The sequence below is a fragment of the Canis aureus genome, chromosome 18 (assembly GCF_053574225.1).
Source record: "Canis aureus isolate CA01 chromosome 18, VMU_Caureus_v.1.0, whole genome shotgun sequence".
Taxonomy (NCBI): domain Eukaryota; kingdom Metazoa; phylum Chordata; class Mammalia; order Carnivora; family Canidae; genus Canis; species Canis aureus.
Window position 1 is genome coordinate 33,909,859 of NC_135628.1, and position 23,550 is coordinate 33,933,408.

Consider the following 23,550-nt stretch of genomic DNA (forward strand, 5'->3'; position numbering starts at 1 on the left):
TGTCATAATGGGGTTGTATGTAAGATGTTACTTTAAAAATAGGTTTCACAATTAAAATGATAAAAAATTCTGAAAACCACAGATCAAAGGAACAGAAATCTACCAGAAAAAAAACTCTCACAAATTTGCTGGTGATTCTTCTTTCTCCCTTTGGAAATTCACTAGGCAGAGCACACCCAGGTAATAGATCTTTTTTATTCCCCTATTGAATAACTATCAAGTTGTTTTGGTTAAATCTCATCTAATTTCAGATCATGCTACTTGAAACAAAATTTTTATTTTTTTAAAGATTTTATTTATCTATTTACGAGACATACAGAGAGAGAGAGAGAGAGAGGCAGAGACACAGGCAGAGACAGAAGCAGGCTCAATGCAGGGAGCCCGATATGAAACTCAATCCTGGGACTCCAGGATCAGGCCCTGAGCCAAAGCAGAGCTTAAACTGCTGAGCCACCCAGGCGTCCGGACACAAGATTTTTAAAACTATAATTAAAACATTAGTTGTAAACTTGCAAAACATGTAGTAAATATTGATTGAAATAAAAGCTTAAAACAAGTTTTTAAGTTCAGTTCAAGCAAAAAGTTTTGAGTTCAAAACCAAAACCTTCTTTGTGATTGGACAATTCTTTTAAAAACTGTGCCACATTTGGAAAATAAGTCACTCAATGTGTGAGTGAATATACAGTAAGAGTCAGAAAGTCGAGTGGGGCACTGGGCTGAACACTGAAGAACAGATAGGCTTGAGGATTAAAGAAATGGTCAAATAATTTTCACAGGAAAAGGGAACACAATGAGCAAAGCATGGATAATGGAAAGGACTATTTCCAAGAATGGCCAACATTTCAATCTGGCTGGGACAGAGGTGAAGGAAAATGACAAGAAAAAAGAGTGTGGATTTAGGTATGGCCAAAATATGGAAAGTTGTCAATACCAGTAGCAAGGAAATGGGCTTTCTTCAGTAAACAAGTTAGGGAGTAATAGCAACAGAGATTTCAAATATGAGACAGATTCCAGAGATATTACAGACATAAAACAGAATTTGACAACAGAATGGAAGCCAAATGGATGAAGAAAAATAAATCAAGGATGATGCAAAAGTGGAATTCAGGAGAGAACTGAAAGGACTTGAGAGCTCTGAGCTAAACGACTTTCAATATCTACATTGATTTGTTTTTGTCAAGGGAATTTCAAAAGTAAGACCAAGATACTTGCCTGATACAAATTTTATTTTTCATGCTAAAATGTTTACAAATTTTATTTTGTCAAACACAATTACAAGAGCAACAGTTACAAGTAATTAAAAAAATAGCATTTGGGAGCACTTCTATTCCTTTTACTAATATAAGCATGTTTTGTTACATGAACAGCAACAATAATTACAATTATAGAACTGCTCAACTTGGAAATTCAGCGTGTTATGGTGTTATGATGGAGGCTAACACATAATATTAGCAAAGAGTAAGTGCCCAAACATAGTCTTTCATTCTATATTATGCTTTATTCCACAAGTAGAATCATGGATTAGAATCTATCCAGTAATGCCATCATTCAAGTATCTGACCGATCAGGTCAAGTCAGCAAGCATTTTAAATTATTTTCCAAAAATCTTACTTAATATAGTTCTATAAGGAAATATAAGACAGAACACAAGGCATAGCTTGCTGGTATTTTATGCCTAAAACAAACCATTACATAACAAAATTATGCATATTTTGCAACTTGGCATTTGTTCCATCTTACACAATAATTAAAAGATGAATATACTTACAACACTTTAGAATCACCCAACCACAGCTGATACATTATCTCCCAGACTTCTAGTTTCTAAAATTCTGGGGGAAGTGGGACAGTTTGAACAATAATAGTCTACATGGTAGTAATATTACCTCTTGGCCATTGGCCCAATACTAACCCTTTTTGTTTTTTAGTATACAAAATATGCTGAAAACATTTCTCTTAAACACATTTCAATTAATGTAATTAAACAGAAGGCAACAATTTCCTTCTAGAAGAGCTATTTAGCTATGAAAAACTTGCCATATATTTGTTAAATTAATTTATGGAATAGTTTTAGGGTCAATACAGATATTTAATTTAGACTCTGTGCTAAACTTGTGTAAAAAGAACTATAAACATAATTATACTAGTTTTTTTAATGGAAATTATCATTTTTAATTTATCCCTATAGTAATTTTATAAATATATCACTTGCTTTTATCCAAAGTAAGGATAAATTTCAAAAATCCACTGTGAAATTTACATTCTCACTAAGCACAAAAATACACAAATGTTGGTTCTAATCAGAAATTTCAGCTAAGTGAAAATTTTTACTTTGAAATAAGATCTGGGATATAGAATAAAATTTTTGATTTAAGCACATCACAAATATATTGTTTTCATGTAAAAATAATTTTTTTTAAAGAAATAATGTTCAAGTCTTTTAACCCCATCTTCTCAAACACATATATTTTCCTTAAAATAAACGTTTCAGATAAACATCTCATTTAAAATCTGATTTTATGAAAAAGAGAAATAAAATTTAATTATTCTTAGATGTATTTGAGTCATGTAGTTGCTGCTTCCAGATACTATGACCTAAAAATCATGACACAATGGTAAATAACCTTTGGTTTGCAACCTAATAACTTGAAATTCAATTCACACTGCTCACCAAAGAAGTCTGATGTATATTTGTAAATTTAAAATTTTCTTTAAAAAAAAAATCCTGTATAACAGATAAGTATGAATTTAAAAATTTTAAAATTCATTGAGAAACGATTTTTATCATACCAAAGATCTACAAAATAATAAAGTATACTAATAGTATTTTTGAAAATACTAGCAAAACCCTCAAAATCTTATATATTAAGTGCAATAATCAATACATTTTTACAAATAAAACATTCTCAAAGGCTGGAAAGAAGATATGCTAATTTTAAGAGCAATGATGTTTTTGAGTCAATCAGACACGTTTTGAATTTCAAATCTGCCACTTCCAACCTTATGTATATTTCTTAACTTCTCTAGAACTCAATCTCCTCAGATATAAAATGAGGCATTGTCAGTATCAACCTTAGAGGGCTCTTCTGAGTAATAATCAGATAATGCACATAAGAGATTACTACAGTATATGACACAGTAAATAACTAATAAATGTTGTTATATTGAGCAGTGACTTACTTTGGGGGTCAAGCACCTAACAAACTATTTTCCAAAATGAAATATAATCATTATATAAAGAATTAAGGAAGTTTTAAAAAATTGAGGATATAACCTACATCAAAACATTCAGAATTATATTGCAGTAATGATAGTTTTTGTGTTTTGGCAATCATTTTCCTTCTAACACTGCACTGTATCACTTCCAAACTATAATTCAGAAGATCTAAATTGAATTTTGTTTTGTCATGAACTCTTAAGAGAAAGTAATTACCTCACTGGCTTAAAAAAGAAAAAAAAAAAGCATGAAAAACTGCTCATAAATAAAACCAATCATTTACATGTCATATACTATATTAAAGACGGTTATTTAGCAATTTCAAGCAATTTATTTGGTATTTAATATTTTCACACTGTTCTTATTTCTAATCTCAAATACATTAATCTCTATTATTTATAAATAGCCTACTCTGACAACGTATCAGTCATATATTTATTGGAATGATCAAGGAGTATAAATTCTAACAGAAAAAAATCAGCTATAGTTTATGCTATACCAAAATATTGTACAAGTGCTCATTTTTCATTTAGAATTATTTCAGGTACGGTACTAACTTTAAAAGTACCCAAATCTTAGTTCATCAATATTATTTTGATTGTCACTATTAACTAAGTAAATGTTTTCTCTGAGTTTTTTCATACTAACCTGAGTCAACAGGGCTTCCTAATGGACTCTATTTTAAATGACAGAGCACCCACAAAGGAAACAGAAAAACTAGATCTGGGCCCAATATAACTATTTACTAAGTAAGTAATCTTCTTCAAGTCCCATAACTTCCCTATGCATCTCCTTCCTCTTCTAAAAGATGAGGATCCTGCCATCCTTTGACTCACAGGACCAGGGAAATTATATAAGAAAATTATGTAAGAAAAACATTATGAAAGAGCTCTAGAAGACCATAGTATCAGATATAATATCAATACACAGAGACTTGTTATAATATTGCATTTGGTTAGAACGACCAGTCTATTAAAAGTGTAATTCAAGAAAAAAATTATTCTTGAGTATCAGGAAAAAAATTTAACATCTTTACCATATCCTTTGAATAAGATCCAAGAGCAGTTAAAAAAAAAAATCAAAAACACATAACAATATCTACCCTACCATTATGCAAGAAAAAAATTCACTGAACAATGCTCATTCATTCTTCCCTATTTTTTTTTTAATGGCTATAATTTTGTTTCACCTGAATGTGTTTTTGTAATTTTATTAACTTACAGCCTACTCTGTTCCAGGCTTATTCTGGCAAGTTACTTAAACCTCTCTGAAAGCAGTAACAGGTGATCCTCTTTTCCTCTACTGTTGATTTGCACTTATTTTAAATTCTAGGTTTTTCTACCTTATACTTCATGGAATGTAGGTATAATAAAGAATTTTTAATTAAAAAAACGAAGACAAAAAAATGAAGACAAAATATTTAAAACTAAGTCACTAAAAGTAAATGTTCCCTCATTTTTCTATCTCTTCAGCAGACACTATGCATGCACTCTAAAAGGATATCAGAACCACAAATCAATAGAAAATTCCATTTAATTTACACTACATACCTTTCCAAGGTTAAAAGATACAGAGCAGAAAAATAAATCAGGATTGATTTTTGAAGGAGGCATATCTGAAGGATGATTTTGAAAAAAATGGTGATTTTGAAGTACACAGGACTCAAGGACAAGAAAACAGAATATGATTAAAAAGTTTTTCAAACATTTTATGATTTTCCACAGTGTCACTGAAATACTATTATCTCTAGGTAGACAGGTGACCAGTCAGGTATATAGAAAGACTTGGAAGCCCTAACAGATGGTTAATTAAAGGTTACAGAATTAGAAATTTTGAGGCAAAAGAGGATCTAAATAATACTCATGTAAAGATGTCAAAAGACAGGGAAAATGAAATGCAAGGGATTTGAAAAATACAAATAGAATCAATATATTAGAGGCGTGTAGTTTCAAGGAGAATGGGAGTAGTCAAAAAACACAGCAGAAGAAAAACATATTAAGACTGGATTTGACAGTGAGTCTGTAACAAATATGATGGGGTGACTTTTAACAGTGAAGATGGATGAGTTCGCAATGGATTAAGGTAAGACAAGCAGTTAAAAAAAAAAAAAAAGTTTGCGCATTCCACCCATTTAAAATGTTCACTCAGGAAAAGGTGGAGAAAATATGAAAGCTAAGGAGAGACCTGAGTGTTTCAAGGCAGAAAGGAGGCTTCATTCACTCTAAATAGTTAGACAAAGCTTGTGTGTTATAGCTGGAGTCTGACTGATACTAGGTATGTTTCAGATATAAGTTAGGCACTTTTTTGGGGGGGAGGGGGAGACCTGACTTCTGTCACTAGGAACCAGAAAGAAATTCATCTCAAGCCACGTATTTTATTTTATTTTATTTTTTTGGTATCACAGTCGGCCCCTACCCTCAGTGGTACGTATTTACAAGGTAATCAGAACCTGATAAGTGAAAAGGCAAGAAGCCCGAATGGAAAATGGTATTGAAGATATAAAACAACGATGTGAAAAAGTAATTTATACTTGAAAACAATTTTAAATAAAATCCAAATAAAAATTTGAAAATTTTAAAATGTAACCACTAGAGGCATGATATCCATGTGAAGTGCAAAGTGATTAATTTTTTAAAAGGATAATACAGCTCTTAATTTTGATATAGCCACCATCGCTTAATGACAAAATTTCTTGGATAATTTCTACCAAAGACATAATTTCCTCCTTAAAACAGGTATAAAATGGATGACATGGGTGACTTACATACCTAATAGTTGTGAAAAGTATCTCTACAACTTCTTAGTATGCAAAGCAATATTTAAAAAAAAGTGGAGAATCAAAATACTTTATTTCAAAACTATTTTATGCCTGATCCCATATGTAATTGGAACCATATTCACATTCTGTAAGTTTCTGAATTTCATTCTCCTGTTTATTTTTATGAGCGACTTACTTTGTTGAAACTGTACTTTGATATTTATTAAAGCTGTATAAAAGCCATGCAAAGTTTATTTACAATATTGTACATTAACTATGTTTGAAGACTACACAAAAATTTCACAAAACTTACTTACATGGAAAGACATGTGAAACGGGGCTTTAAAAAATTTTTAGGTACAGAACTTTGCAAAGATTATTTTGGTTTCTAGTGTTATGCAAGTACTAGCTTGAAATAAGACTGTCAAAATGTGCAAATGAGTAGATTTTCAACAAATGAAAAACTACAAATGTTTAGCTAAAAGCTAAAATATCCTGAAATACTACTATGTAGCAATGGGAATTTGTAAAACAGAAAAAAAGTTATTTTTTAAAAGTCTTTCATGAATAACAGGTTCTCGGTAATATTCTATAAAAACATCCAGAAATAAAGTTTCTCCAATTATGTTCATCATCAAAATTATGTTTCCAGTAGTCACTGAAGCTGTGAATTATAGATAATTATTTGTTGTCCTACCTGGGAAGTCTCAATGTCCCCATTAGGGGAGGAGGGGGAAGAAAATCAGCAAATTTAGATTCAAGTAAAAGATCCTGGTACAGATATGAACACAGAGTATAATGTACAAGTCCACACAATTTTAACTGTACCCCTAAAATGGAAGTGTAAACTTTAGGTTTGTTCAATTGAAGATCTTCTATCAGGAAGTAAGTACCTCATCCTTCCGAGTTCAGAAAAATATCAATAGGGATTTCTTCTCCAGTGGCATCTCTTTCGGTTTTTACTGTTGTGGCTGAAGTACATTTAGATACTCAGATTGCCCCAACTGATAAGTTGTGTTCCTTCCACAGTCAACATACTGGTACCTCTCCTGGGATATCTGTTCAGAGTGTCCGAAGTATGTTGTTGTCACAGTAACTCTAAAAAAGAAAACAACGAAAAAAAAAAAATATATATATATATAAAACGTTTCCTAAACTGAGAATACTTCTATATATCAAAATTTTCTTCAGAGACTGATTAATGATAATTTTGTGGATGTGGACCTCTTGGGGACTATTTCCCTAATAGAAAACATAAATGCTGGTTTAGCAAGCCTTGCTCAAATAATTATACAAAGCAAAATATGTTTCCAGAACACTTATCATGAAATAAAAATACATTCATTTCACTCTTCAAAATAATTATAGAAGTGGCTGGGTGGCTCAGTTAAGCATCCAACTTTTGGTTTTGGCTCAGGTTATGATCTCATGGTCATGGGATTGAGCACTCCATCGGGCTATGTGCTCAGCAGAGTCTGCTTCAGATTATTTCTCCCTCCTCTATTTCTCAAATAAATAAATAAAATCTTAAAAAAAAATCATATAGTTCTCTTATCACAGGAAAAGGATTATTTAGATGTCAGCTAATGACCCAAACACCAAACCTATAACCTACAATTTTTTAATGGCTTTGAATAATACCCATCTTTCAAACCAGTAACAGTATTTCTCATTACTTTTAAGGATTATTTACTACAGGCAGTCCTCCTCTCTGTCCCAACCCCCTCCTCATTTTCCAGCATTCTTGCAAGGTCCAGATTCACTGCTTAGTGGCCATGTCATCCTTCATTGCTTCCTTGAGCTCCTCTTTTCATCATTTGTAAAGTGGAATATTTACTCACCTCATAGAACTTTTATAGGGTTCAAAATTCAATTGAACTGATATTTGTAAAGGCGTTGCATATGCTATAAGCCAATGTTATACATCTTAATTTAACAAAGAAATACCTCAAAAAAAATTCATACTTACTGCATCATGAGTACTATGTTATGCACTTTGATGGACATCAGTGTACAGAAATCACTGTTAAAAAGAAAAAATGTGAATAAATGCAAGCTATATTATAAATTTAAAATTATTTAATTATGATTCCTCCTGTGTTACAACTAATAGAGATACTATAAAGAAGATATAAGTGGAGTGCCTGGGTGGCTCAGTTGATTAAGCATCTGACTTGATTTCAGCTCAGGTCATTAACTCAGGGTCCTGGGATCCAGCCCACCATCGGGCTCCCTGCCAGAAGGGAGTCTGCTTCTCCTTCTCCCCCATCTTCCCCCTCCCCACCTTGAGTGCTCTCTCTCTTTCTAAAATAAACAAATAAATCTTAAAAAAAAAAAAAAAAGATAAAAGCATTTATTGACTCAAAACTTTCTATAGCTCAAATAATGGTTAAGTATCTTCATGACTTTTTATTCTAAAAACAGACATGCTTTCCTACTATAGAACTTGTAGAGCTATTTAACCCAGGCTACAAATTATTGCTACTTTTTACTCACTTTTTGAAATTTTAGTAAACAGTCTACTACTTAGAAATTCTATGTAAGCCTGGTATAAAGGTGATAAAAATGTATCTTTTTTCTTTTTTTTTTAAGATTTTATTTACTTATGAGAGACACAGAGAGAGGCAGACTCAGGAGAAGCAGGCTCTATGCAAGGAGCCCGATATGGGACTGGATTCCGGGACTCCGGGATCACGCCCTGAGCTGAAGGCAGATGCTTAACCGCTGAGCCACCAGGCGTCCCTTATCCCTTTTTTTTACTCAGTAAGAGTCAATAAGAGTCAATAATCAGTTAGATTCAACTGAAAAGCCTGAGAATTTCAAACCAATAATAGAGTATTATAAATTACTAGTATTTTTTTTTAGTTCTCTTACACTAAAAAGTCAACAAATACTAAAATATGTAAGAATATCTTAATTCTGAAAAATAAATAAGTAAAAAACAAATATTAAGTATATAGGTACATAATGTACATAAATATTATATATGTTGACAAGGGCAAAGAGAACAGAAACAATCAGAGGCCAACAGGATTATTCCAAATGTGGTTTCCATGTCCATATACTTTATTCTTCATACTTTATAATTTAATGAGAAAATGATTAAAAATCAAAACTTACTACATATAACTCATTTCCTCTGCTATGATAGTAGGTACTGTATAATCAATCTGAAAAGCAAAAAATGAAAATAAGCCAACTGGAAAGAGGATCAAAGAGTCAAGTATTGCAGACACATTTCATACATAATCTCAAGGTTTAGAAATTTCTCCTTTTGCAAAGTTGATTCTAAGACTTTCTCTTATACATGGACGGGACACATGTCAAGGTCAGTTTTTTGTTTTTTTGTTTTTTTTTTAAGGAAATCTCCCCACCTCCCCTTGACTCAAGTTAATATGATAGACAAAGTCAAGATTCATTTAACTCCTCCAAAGTATTTCATGATGGAAGCTTACTTGTTTCATATCCAGTGGGCCAATATTGGTTATGTTGTTTAAGCGTGCCTTTCCAATAACTGTTTTTGAAAATTGAACTTGTGCAGTGATGTTTTCAACTTCAACAGAATAGTAGTTATTGTTTGTTATATTTAGTGTGTTCTGCAAAAGAAAGATAAAAAATGTATAAACATAACAAATATGTACTCAGAATTAATTTTAGGGGCACTGGGGTGGCTCAGTGGTTGAGTGTCTGCCTTTGGCTCAGGTTATGATCCTGGGGTCCTGGGATGGAGGATGGAGTCCGGCATCAGGCTCCCCACAGAGATCCTGCTTCTCCCTCTGCTAGGTCTTGGCCTCTCTCTCTGTCTCCCATGAATAAATTAAAAATAAATAAATTTTTTAAATGACCTCAAAAAAATAAAGACTTCAGCTGTGGCCATGCTTCAGTTATTAGGAGGAAGAAAAGTATTGCCAAAAATATCAAAGGACATTAAAGGAACTGCTTATTTGGTTTTATGGTGAGTACTATGTATATAATATGCTGATAATAAACACAATAAAAAGTCCAAAAAGTGTATTGTACAGGAATATAGAAAAATGAATGTTAGAAAATCTATTTGTAGTCTTAGCAAAAATTCTATTAAAAATTTAAGTTTCACCTAAGTTTTTGATAAATGTTAATATATAAATATCTTCACAGTCAATATTAATAAGCTACTTCCTAGTCTACTAAACACAAAGATGACCATTTAAAATGTTAAATAATACTTTAAATAAATTTTGTTTAAAAGAAATTGGATTTTAACTTCTGAGTAGAGATTCTAACTGGGTCACTTTGAGGAAGAAATGTGATACATTCAAAGTCTGTTGCAAAAAAATGGAGCTATATATTTCTATGCTTAATAGCTGGGGCAACTTCTGCAATTCTAATTCATAATGATTATCTTAAATTATTTTAGAAAATGACCAATGAAAAAATGTTAAATCAAGAGACAAAAAATAACAAATAAAACATCCAGAATAGTCATCACGAAGATATCAACAGAAACTAAATGATAAATATTTGTAAGGCAGATTGTAATGGTTATCATCTACACAAAAGGTCCTTATAAACCAAAAAAGAGGGCAGCCCGGGTGGCTCAGCGGTTCAGCGCTGCCTTCAGCCCAGGGCCTGATCCTGGAGACCCGGGATCGAGTCCTACGTCGGGTTCCCTGCATGGAGCCTGCTTCTCCCTCTGCCCTGCATGGAGCCTGCTTCTCCCTCTGCCTGTCTCTCTCTCAGTGGCTCTCATGAATAAATAAATAAAATCTTAAAAAAAAAAATCAAAACAAAACAAAACAAAAAAACAAAGCCTTAAGAGGAAAAAAAAAAGCAAAGCATGAGTAAACAAATCAAAAGAGTACAAATATAAATGGCCAAGAAACACTTAAAAATTCTCAAATTCATTTATGGTTGAGAAAAAGTTGAATTTAGTACAGAATATTGCTTTAGATACATTACACTAGTAAAACTTGTAGAAAGCAACAAATTCTATTCCTGACAGGGATATGAGCAAAAGGGTCTATTTTTACATTCCTGGAAAACATGTGAAGTCTTGCAACCATTCAAATAAGGAAACTAGCAATATCCACTAAAATAAAAATAATGTATATCCTGTGACCTATCAATCCTACTTTTGAGCATTTATTCTAAAGAAATAAAAATATTAGGATGTTAATGACAGTAACATCCTAAACAAACAAACAAAAAAACTGAAAACAAAGTGAATGCCCATTCACAAAAATGGCCGAATAGCATTAAATCATTACATAGAATATTATGTGGCCCACTGGAAAGAAGAGATTAACTCTAAACCAGAAAATTAGGAGAGATTTCTACAAAGTATTAACAGGTGAGAAAACCAACATGTATAAAATATGTACAAAATATTATTCTTTGAAAATAAGTATTAAACTAAAAAAAAGCTAAATGTGAGCTTATAAATTAATATGAATATGGAAAAAGGTAGAACAATGCCATATGGAGTAAATGGAAAGAAACAACAGTCTCAGTAAACAAGGATTAAAAAAAAGAACATGGTAGGGGCACCTAAGTGGTTCAGTCAATTAAGTGTCTGCCTTGGGCTCAGCTCATGATCCTGGAGTTCTGAGATGGAGCCCCACTAGCTTGCTTTTGGGCTCCCTGCTCAGCAGAGAGTCTGCTCTTCTCATTCTCTCTACCCCTCCCTCTCCCACCACCGTTGGTTTGCTAGCTTTCTCTCTCAATAAAGTCTTAAAAAAAAAAAAAAAAAAAAGAATATGCTAGCAGTGATTTTGTGACCCCATTTTTGCACTAATTTATAGTTATAAATATAGAGAATTTTTAAATCCCATAATAGTAGAAATAACCTTTATCTAAATATATAGTTTCATTTACTTGGCTCTTATTACCCATGTCAATTTAATTTCTAAACACTACAGGAAAGGGTTGTTAATCTGAAGTCAATAGACTTTCTGATACACGCCAAAGGGGATTCAGAAGAATCTTGGAATCCTTTGCACATGCAAAATAATGCTGGTATGTTTCTTTCTCTGAAGTGTCCATAGCTTTCAGTAGAATAGTGAAGGGATCAATGATGCAAAACAGGTTGAGAAGAAAACTACAAGAATTAGAAAAAGATGTATTGAAGATTTTTTTTTAAAGATTTTATTTATTCATGAGACATACAGAGAGAGAGAGGCAGAGACATAGGCAGAGGGAGAAACAGGCTCCATGCAAGGAGCCCGATGTGGGACTTGATCCCAGGACCCCGGGATCACGCCCTGAGCTGAAGGCAGATGCTCAACCACTGAGACACCCAGGCGTCCCTAAAGTAGTTCCTCTAATGTACCGAAGATTAAAAAGATAACAAAAAACAACAGCCAAAAAAAAAAAAAAAAAAACCCAAGACAGAAAGTTTAGCATTATCAGACATTTTGTTGCTGAGAGCAGTGAGAATCCACTTAATCTGTAAGTCAAGAGATCACAGTCGTAAACTTTTAAGTAGGGCAGCCTGGGTGGCTCAGCGGTTTACCACAGCCTTCAGCTCAGGGTGTGATCCTGGAGACCCCGGATCGAGTCCCACATCGGGCTCCCTGCATGGAACCTGCTTCTCCCTCTGCCTGTGTCTCTGCCTCTTTCTCTCTCTTTCTCATGAATAAATAAAATCTTAAAATAAACTTTTAGGTAATGATGACTTATTATCAAAGGTCTTAAATGATCTGTGATCTTTAGTTAGCAAATTTACACTTAGCAATCTATCCTATAGAAGTAACCTGAAATGGAAACAAAGTTTAAGTACAAAGATGTTTTCTGAATATTTATAATAGCAAAATTAAACATCTACTAAGAAATGGTTGAGTAAATTGTAATACATCCATATAAAAGACTACATGAAAGCACTTAATATGGGAAAATTTAGTGAGATTTCACTTAAGGTAAACTGTGCATGTGTATACACTTATACACGTGTGTATCCCTTATATACATTATGAAAATACCTGACTACATTTCTAAATGCATATAAGTATGCAAATATATACATGCATTATTAGCAAATATATGTATATATTTATAGTTAGATCTAGGTAGAAATAAAAATATACATCACAGTATTTTTCAAATGTATTACAATGATTAATATGTTCATAAGCAGAAAGACAAAAGTTATTAAAGCAGAGTAAGCAGTACTAATGTATATTCATTTTAAGAAACAAACGCAGTACTATATAATCCACTTTTCAAAATACTGATAGAGAACCTATGGAAAACTCAACCTCATCTGATGGTAATCCAGTCAAGCTTAATGTTTATCTTATATAATAATATTATTTCTTATTTAATGTTCATACGTTCTAAGTGTTAGCATCCCAAAAAGTGGGAATTCCTGAATATTTACTGAAAATAAAGTATATTTACATCTAAATATATTTATATTTAGAATGGAACATCATAGGACTTTTTAATCTTTTATTATGAATTTATAATATTTGATACTAAAACAAGTTTCAGAGGTTGGCCAAAAGAAAAATCTGGCCACTGCCTTAAACGCTGTACAAAAAGAAAAATACAATTCTCATTCCAGATGACTGTTAAAGTGAGAAAATATGGGACGCGAGAAAATATGGGACGCCTGGGTGGCTCAGCTGTTGCCTTTGGCTCAGGTCGTGATCCTGGAGTCCGGGGACCAAGTCCCACACTGGAATCCCTGAATGGAGCCTGCTTTTCCCTCTGCCTATGTCTGCCTCCCTCTCTCTGTGTCTCTCATGAATAAATCAATAAAATCTTAAAAAATAAATAGAGTGAGAAAATAGTCAACAATTATTCACCAGTCATATGAAATGATTTATAATTAGCATTATGTTGTTTTATGCACATTTTTTTCCATAGATGCAGTTGTTTTTTTAAGCCAGGAGATTAACAACTTTTGGTGGTAAGTAATGAGGATAAATGGACCCAGGAGAGTTCTTTTTCTCCTGTAATTAATGAGCAATTCCATTTTAACATACCATTCCCCTATACTCCTGTCCCTCCAAACCTCTCTCCTCACAACTACAACCAGAGGTATCTCTATTTCTACCTCAAGGATATGAACCACCCCTGCAAGGAAAACCAACTAGAGTCCAATATTGCTCTTCCCAACAAACCACTGCCACACAGATGCACCCTTGTGGCATGACCAATACACATTTTCCTTTTTAATTATTTAGTGGTTTCCAAACCATGCTTCTTTTCAAACAAATGTTAACAGTTAAATAGGCAGACCTTCTCTGAGGTTTTGTTTGTTGCTTTCAGGAGTAGGGAGGCTGTAGAGTACTGAAACACCACTGTCCAGGAAAATACTGTGGATATTTTCCCACTCACTAATTTATAAGAGAAATCAAACAGTCATCTATACTTTATCTTTCAAGACCATAAAGGAATAGTCTGGTAAAATGACAAAAAAAAAAACAAAAAAAAACCAAAAAACAAAAAACAAAAACTGTACTCCACCAAATACAAGGAAAAGAAAATGGTATATTTATAACATTTATAGAATCAATTATTTTAACACTTTGCTAGAAGCTAGTTGAAGTCAAATGTTGAAAAGTGAACAAACTGTTAATATTTTTTTGCCCAAGATTGTTCATTTTACCATCTTAAAGGCAACTTCAAATGCTTAAATGATTCTTGTATACACAATTGCCAGTACTATTTGCCATTTTCAGCAGAACCAGAAATGATAAAGATCAATAGCAGACACACAGAAGCAAACTGACCAGTGCCACATTTAATATTCTCTAAAGGGACAAAGGCATACTTAATATCATAAAGGAATATAGTAAAATATTTAACGTAAATTTGTACTTACCGTGATATTTAAATATACTGTACGCTTTTGAACATCATAACTGACGTATGCTGATTTTACGCCAATGTATTTCACGTCAATAGAGCGAGGGAAAAGGAAAAATACAGCCAATCCAGAAAGGAGCAGACAAACAAACACAGAAGCCATCACATACAGCTTTCTGAAAAGAAAAATGAAGTACTGAAATACATGTGCATCAAAAAGTACATAATAAAAACATTTAGAGAAGATATTTTCAACTTGAATTTTCCCTATTATACTTGCAGTAGATGTACAATTTTACCAACTTTTTGTATTATAAAAATATTTAGTAGGATTGGGTTTGGTCTATTAAGTGTTAAAATGTCCTCCTTAAAAGACATATGTACCATTTTGGAGACTGGGATTTCAGGGCTATCGTAGGTAGAATATTTACTACAGTAATTCCTAAACCAGGCTATACACTATAATTAATTAAGCTGAGGAACTTCATAAAAAAATAGACTTCAAGACTCCCTTCTCTCCCTTCTGAATTCACTAAAGCAGAATTTTCACATGTGGGTTTTGCCATTATATAATTCCCTAAAGTGACGGCTCATCAGAACCTGTGAAATCCTTAAAAACATAATGACATAACCACATGCCTCATCAATCTCACCAAGTCGCACTAACACTTTGAATCTCTCATTCCAAAGTATTTATGTACTCCAGTTTTAAAAATACTGTTGACATTAATCAACTCTGCTTTGATGATGTTGTTAAACTGTTTTTTTGAAAATCAGGAAAGGAGTAATATTATGCAGATATAAGACAAGAAAAAAATAAACTTTCTATGCCTTTACTATTTTTCAAATTCCCCTTGAAATCTAGCTCTTCTTTTTCTCGCTCTTTATTTCCAATCTCCAGGGATCCGCCTCCATCCTCAAGTTTACCCTCCAAACTAGGGTTTCAAAATACAATTTTCCTGATTTCTCCAACAAATAACTCCACAGCAGCACCTTTGTTTCTTTCTATGTCTTGCATGTCACTTTATGTCATTTATTGGTCTGTTTCTATAAGTGAACTCTCCTCATTATGGGCCACATCTTTCATCTTCTTTCCATGCTTGGTAATTTTTAATTGGATGCCGACTCATGTATTTTACCATGTTGAGTGTTGGATATTTTAGTATTCCTGCATATATTCTTGAGTTTTGTATGGGGTAGAGTTGAGTTTCTTGAAAACAATTTGAACCTTTTAAGGTCTGCTCTTGGGTTTTGTTAAGCATGAGCATTACAGCTTTTAATCTACTGTTTTTTCTGTTACTGTGGAAATAATCCTGAGTACTCTACACAATTCCCTATGAATTATGAAATTTTCCATAGTGATTGGTGGAAACTATCCCTAGCCCTATGTGGGCTCTGAGGATTGTTCCCTCTGTCCTGTTTTGCATGGTTCTTCCTTCAGTCTCAAATACTTTCCTTATACACATACACTGACCAGTACTCAGCTAAACACTCAAGGAATACCCAGTGTGGCTCTCTACTGCCTAGTAGTACTATGTCCTATTAAGTCTGGTCTTGGCCTCCTAGATTCCCATTACCATTTATCTCCTCAGTTTAGGGGCACTGCTAAACTCTGTCTGGGCTCTTTCCATTGTGCTGTGGTCTGGTATTTTTCCCTAGACACTAATGTGATACGATTGTAGGACTTACCTTATTTGTTTTTCCTTTCTCAAATACCACTGTCCTGTACTGACTGATGCCTATTGTCCAAAAATATGGTTTCATTTATCTGTCTGGTTTTTTAGTTGTTTTATACAGAAAAATAAATCTAGTGCCTATGAGGATTCCATCTTGGTCAGAAGTAAAAAATCAAATTTATTTGATTTTGTATTTGTAGCCCTTTGTTTTTATGCAAAGAATCTTATTCCCTAATGGCATTAGTACATAACTATCTGCTTTATGTATCAGTTTCAAAATGATACTAACATTACTTCTAATAATGTAGCTATTGAGTGCAGTTTAAACTTTTGTTTTTAGTTGTCTTTGTCATTTAGAACATGTCTTACTAGACATTGACAGTCAAAATGAAATACTGTCAAGTCACTTAAAAGTGATTCTCTCAGGGATGCCTAGGTGGCGTCTGCCTTTGGCTCAGGTCATGATCCCATGGTCCTGGGATCAAGTCCCTCATTGGGCTCCTTGCTCGTGGGGAGCCTGCTTCTCCCACTGCCTGATGCTCCCCATGCTTGTGCACAGTCTCTCTCTGACAAATAAATAAAATCTTTTAAAAAAAGTGATTCTTTGATCTGTGGTTATGCCACGAACTGGAATTCAGTTAGAATCATTTGTTTCAGTTTTTAGGAATTTTTCTTTTTCCTTCTGATTTCAACTTTTAAGTTCTCTTTTAAAAAAAATGTATTTCTAAAGTCCAAACAATATAAATACATATACATACAGAGATCTCACTTGCTTACCTGTTCCCCCTTCCTAGTTCCCTCCCAAACTCTCAGAGTAATTGTTTTAGAAGTCTTTGGTTTATCATTCCACTGTTTCTCTCTCCTTCTCTGTATGTATGTGTTTATTCAGATAAAAACGTACTTTGGATATCGACAGTAGTACAATATAGAGTTCTCCCTCATTTCATCATCGTATAGATGTAGCATAACTTATTCTACTAGAACCTCATCACTGGCCATTTACATTATTTCTAGTCTTTTGCTATTACAAACATTGGCACAGTGGATAACTTTCACAAAAGCCACTGACTATATCTGACAATTATCCTTAGAAAAAAAATTTCAAAGTAGAATTCCTGAGCCAAAGGGTCAATGTATATGTAATTTTCCTAGGTAATGCCAAATCCCCCTTTACTAACAAGGTATGTGTGTGCTCATTTCACACAGTACTGCCGACAAAACACTGTCAAAATTTGGAGTTCTGGCTAATCTGGTAGATAAGAGGTGGTATTTCAATGTTGTTTTAATCTGTTTTTCTCTTATAAGACTGAACATCTTTTCCCATGCTTAAAAGACATCTGTATTTCTTTCTTGTGGACTAGTCATTCATAATATCTGTGATAATGTACAGACATCACTCCCAGCTTGCCATTTATATTCTGGCTTTAATTAAGGTTTTTGTTTTCATCTTATAAAAGTTAATCTATGCTCTGTAAGATGAATTCCATCTTTTCTTTCCTCACTGGATTTTGAATCAAATGCAGAAAAGGTTTTTCATCCTAAGATTTAGAGGAATTAAGCCTAATTTCTTGAATATTCATAACCATCTACTATAGACTTAAAAATCCCTGGTTCATTTTCCTTCCATAGATATTTATTTTCAAAGGTTTTATTTATTTGAGAGAGAGACCACAAGCTGGGGAGAGGGACAGAGGGAGAAGCAGACTCCTTGTTGACCAGGGAGCCCGATGCAGAACTCGATCCCAGGACCCTGAGGCATGATCTGAGCTGAAGGCAGACACTAAACTGACTGAGCCACCCAGGCACCCCTTTATGAATGTTTAAATATTCTGCTCTACTGGTTACTTGTTTGGAGCACTGCAGTCAAGAAGAAGCATGCTAATCTGATTTTCTGTCCCTTATAAATTAATTGATCCTTTTGCCTGGTTTTATCGAGGTTTTTTTTCTTTCTTTTTTTAACCTTCAAAGTCCAGTCATTTCACTAGGATGGGTAGAATATTTTGAAGTTCATGTCTTGTTTTACTTTAGAGAAGTGTTCTTGAACTGAATGTTTAGTATTTGTTCAGTTTGATTCCTTTGATTTTTCTTCAGAGGCTTCAATAACATGTGTGTTCAATCTTCTTTGTGTTCTATACCGTTTTATCTTACTTTTCATTAACTGTGTTTTCATTTCCTCCTTTGTAACTTCTACTTCCTTTGCCATACTTTACAATTTGCACTTGTGTTCTACCAGTTTTCATTTCCTTGGTTTCATTTCTGAAATTAATTTTTTCTAATTCAAGGTACATAGGTTTTCCATGTCCTCATGTTGTTTAGTCATCTCATTTCTGAGCTTTTCTATTTCCAACTCCTGCAATTCTTTCATAGCTTCCATAGTTTTCTTAATTTCTTTTAGAATAATTTACAATATTAAGTTCCAGTTTTCATGTCTCCTGATATGCTTCTACTATGGGTCAGCATTTTGTTTCAGTTCATTTTTTTTTTTTTAAGATTTTATTTATTCACGAGAGAGGCAGAGACACAACACAGCAGAGGGAGAAGCAGGCTCCATGCAGGGAGCCTGATGTGGGACTCGATTCCGGGTCTCCAGGATCATGCCCTGGTCCGAAAGCAGACGCTCAAGCACTGAGCCGCCCAGGGATCCCCACTTTTTTTTAACTGTCTTTGTATGATGCTTCATTGCAATACTTTTTTGTTGCTCATGTTTAAAGGACATGTTTTGTACCTTTAACAGAAACTTGCATTTTAGATGATAAGGATGGGCCAGGGTGGCCTTCCTAGCTTCACTGCTCAAAACTCCTTCTATTGGAATACAAAGTTGTTCTTTTTTTTTTTTTTTTTTTTAATTTTTATTTATGATAGTCACAGAGAAAGAGAGAGAGAGAGAGAGGCAGAGACACAGGCAGAGGGAGAAGCAGGCTCCATGCACCGGGAGCCCGATGTGGGATTCGATCCCGGGTCTCCAGGATCGCGCCCTGAGCCAAAGGCAGGTGCTAAACCGCTGTGCCACCCAGGGATCCCCTTTTTTTTAAGATGTATAAACACTTCTATAATTCTGAGATTCTCTCTTTAGTTTTTTTTTTTTTTTTTAATTTTTATTTATTTATGACAGTCACACAGAGAGAGAGAGAGAGAGAGAGGGAGAAAGACAGGCAGAGACACAGGCAGAGACAGAAGCAGGCTCCATGCACCGGGAGCCCAACGTGGGATTCGACCCCAGATCTCCAGGATCACGCCCTGGGCCAAAGGCAGACGGCAAACCGCTGTGCCACCCAGGGATCCTCTCTCTTTAGTTTTTGAAACTTTTCTTTTTTCCCTATTCTTTCTTTGGACAAAATGGATTCAATCCCTAGCAGGCTTTTCCTTAGGATATGTCTGTCCTTTTGAAAGAGTTTTTGGTGTTTTCCCAAGGTCTTTGAGAGATCAAGGTGGTCTAGTACCTTCTGATCTTCTTAAGGCCCGTTAGTGTATCTCTGTAGCCTTTTCTACACTCTTTTCCAAGGTATATAACACCAAGAGTCCTCCCATTTTGACAGGTTATCCAGAAGCATTTGCTGGAAGTGCTCTGTGTGGGATCCTCTTCTTTTGGGAATTATGTATCAGAACATTTGCTTTGTATATCAGGGTTCTCAGGACCTTCAGCAATTCTTCGTTCCCTTCACAAATTCTACACAGCTGCTAACATGCTTTGACCCTTGCTCCATTTTTATTCTGGGATGAGTAGGAGAACCTTAACACCCATTTTTTGATGAAAATGTTTCTGTGTTTCCTACTGCTATTCTAGGTTTGTCTGTTTTAGTAAATAGATCTGAGAAGATTCAGACTAAGCTGCTTTGAAGACGTTACCCCAAATCAGAAATCCTTTTTTTAATGATATGAAGCATCTGATGGCATAATTTAACAACCTGATAGCATTTTTCATTTTAATACTGTTAATTAGAGTAATTATATGTAATTTGAAAAGCAAAAAATACTCAAAAATTTTGCTATTTTTTTTTATCACTTACGTCCTTCTTGGCCTTAATCTCTGATCACTATATGGAATCAATGCCACAAGCTGGTTTTCTTGCCCTAAAAGTAAAAGGTTTAGAAATTTATTAACATAACATACAGTGGCTTTCTACCAAAATCTGGGTCTCATCTTATCTCTCTGGTAAATTGCTCTCGAAATTTTCAAAACTTATCTAGTAGACACAGAGTTCCAAACAGATAACATATTTTTCATAGTTTGATGTCTAGCTATGACTACAAATAATACAAAGAATGAGAAAGAGTAATCTGTTTACTGAAAGTCCCAGCTTTTGGTAGATCTGAATTTACCAAGACTTCTTTCAACTATTTTCCACGTAGATTCTGATTTGGTTATCTGGATAAGAACAGAAGAAATATTGCTACCTTAATGTCCTAAAATTCTCTAGAGGTTACTAAACTATGCCCCTTGAAAACCAAATCTGACATATAACAAGTCTCATGCTTTAAGAGAGCATACAAAATGAGGCTTCCACAACTCATACAGGCCACACACTATCTACAGTAACTCAATTTAAAATCCATCTTTTATTTCTTAGGTTGGGCTATATCCATATACTTAAATGCATAAATAGATCTTTAATAAACAATTTTTCAATCTTATCAGAAATGTGGCTCTTTGTACTAACTCTTAAACCACTATAGTCAAATTATTTTAAGCTTCCTATAATGCTTCTATTATTCCTCCATGCCCCTTCTACCAATTCTCCCCTCATGTACACACACTACCTCCCCACACCCACATGTAAATATATGTTATAATATATATTTTTCTCTCTGTATGTACATGTATCCTGTCTTGTTTGGGGGTATTCATTTGGCTAAACTACAATCCTGCTTAAAAGAAATCTTTTTTTTTTCTTTTTTAAATTTATTTATTCATAGAGACACAGCTAGAGAGAGAGGCAGAGACACAGGCAGAGGGAGAAGCAGGCACCATGCAGGGAGCCTGATGTGGGACTAGATACCGGGTCTCCAGGATCACTCCCCTGACTGCAGGCGGCGCCAAACCGCTGCGCCACCGGGGCTGCCCTAAAAGAAATCTTTTAGCTAATATGCTGATATCCATATGGATAAATGTGGATAGAGAAAAATATGCAACTCTGCTCACTGGCCTTGTTTAGATCAATAATCTCAAGCGGCCTTTAATGATGTCAACCATCATACAATACTCCCTAGTTCACACTCTCAACTTGCCTCTCCAAAATCACAATTCTGTAATTTCACCTCTTGCTTCAAGTTGCCAATAGCTCCTTCCATATCCTCACTCTTAGCCCATGATGTGGTAAACAAGAAAGAACTTTCACAAGCTACCACTACCACATCCACCCACCTATTTCTGTATCTATATACTACCTTTTCTCCTTTTACAAAGAGTAAACTGTAGGTGCTCCTCTGTAAGAGCAGTCACCTAAACTTGTGCACTACATCTAATAATTCTCCCATCTCCTGCATTAACCATTGTTTTTCCTCATCAGCAAACATATTATTCACTCCATCTTTAAAAAAAATTCCCTCTCCTGGCCTCATAGCTCCCTCCAGCTACCACCACTCTTCTTCTTTATATATATACTATTATACATACTATATATGCTATTATATATATACTATACTATATATATACTATATATATGTATATATATAGTAAAACTCAAAAAATTTTTTTACTATATAACTTCACTCCTCCTGTGCTCTCTTGATCCCACTCTGTATATGCTATACATGCTTATGCAACTTGCCAAGCTGTTCTTTTAAAGGTGTCCACTACTCTGTATCTATATCATCAAATCCAATGGTCGGTTCTCAGTCCTTATATTATCTGATCTGTTGGTAGCATCTAACAGTTCCTTACTCTCTCTCTCTCTTTTTTTTTTTTTTTTTTTTTTAATTTTACTTATCTACTCATGAGAGACCCAGGCTGAGACACAGGCAGAGGGAGAAGCAGGCCCCACGCAGGGAGCCCTATGCGGGACTCAAACCCGGGTCCCCAGGATCACGCCCTTGGTCAAAGGCAGGTGCCAAACCGCTGATCCACTCCCCTCACTCCCTAGTCTCTTCTCCTTAGTACACTTCCTACATTTATTTCCAGGACACCAGACACACTAGAATTTCCTCCTTCTCCTTTGGCTGCTTTTTCATTGTCTTTGCTAAATCTTTATCATATCACTGACTTTGAAATGTCACAGAGCCCTATGGTTCAGCACTACAGTGTCTTTTTAATTTACACTGATTGCTTGGTACTCTCATCCAACTCAGCTTTAAGTACCACCTATATTCTGATGACTATAGCAGAGGCCTTGTACTTGAATTCCAGGCACTTATTGTAACTACCTACCTACTGAATATATCCACTTAGATGTCAAATATGCATCTCCAGAATTATATCTGTAAAATAGAGCTCCTGATCTCTCCCAGAACATACACATACACTCAAATCTTTTCTCCATTCTAATAAAGAGCTAGCTACTTCCATTCTTCCAGCTGTTCAGACAATAATACTTTCCGGAGTCATCCTTGATTTCCTATCCACTTCCAGGCTACCAAAAAGCCTATTGGCTATACCTCAAAAACTCATCCAGTTGCTAAAATAGTCCTTTTTTCTCTCCTCTGAGCCTGAGGCACTAATCCCTTCACTTAGAAAAATCCTTTCATTCTCCAACAGCTATTTACCCCTGCAAAGATAAAACCATCACATTCAAAAGGCCAACTCTCTCTATATATAAACTTCCCCAACCCAGGGCGTTATTAGAAACTGGTGTATATTCTATTGTCACGTTGTCCTTCCCTCATGGTTTCTCCAGGGCTCCCTATCAACTTCAACCAAGAACAAAACAAGATTAGCACAAGGTATTTTTATTATTTCCATTGTGGCCACTTTTACTAAAATTTGTCTAGCCTACAAACAGCACATGAAGATTATTCCCTTCTGGATTTCCCTATGATATACCACAAACTGATTTTTCCCCCATATTGCTCATCTTCATTTACCATCCCTCTTCGTGTAGTTCCTCTTAAGAATGACTAATTAGGGCATGACTGGCTTCTTACTATTCTTTAGTTCATGAATAAAAATATTAGGT

The 23,550-nt window shown here is 34.4% G+C and overlaps 1 protein-coding gene across 2 annotated transcripts in view; it reads right to left on the reverse strand.

Annotated features, from left to right (window-relative positions):
* Nucleotides 1–1,208: 1,208 nt before the first annotated feature.
* TMEM106B (transmembrane protein 106B) overlaps nt 1,209–23,550 on the reverse strand; it is a 29,687-nt gene continuing 7,345 nt past the window's right edge. For both annotated transcript variants that reach the window (XM_077856740.1, XM_077856741.1), the window contains exons 3-8: nt 20,449–20,512; nt 14,782–14,941; nt 9,431–9,571; nt 9,096–9,145; nt 7,945–7,998; nt 1,209–7,073 (exon numbers count right to left, since the gene is read on the reverse strand). In XM_077856740.1, coding sequence (XP_077712866.1) covers nt 6,935–7,073; nt 7,945–7,998; nt 9,096–9,145; nt 9,431–9,571; nt 14,782–14,941; nt 20,449–20,512 — 608 coding nt within the window. In that variant the 3' untranslated portion in view covers nt 1,209–6,934. The remainder of the gene's footprint in view (nt 7,074–7,944; nt 7,999–9,095; nt 9,146–9,430; nt 9,572–14,781; nt 14,942–20,448; nt 20,513–23,550) is intronic.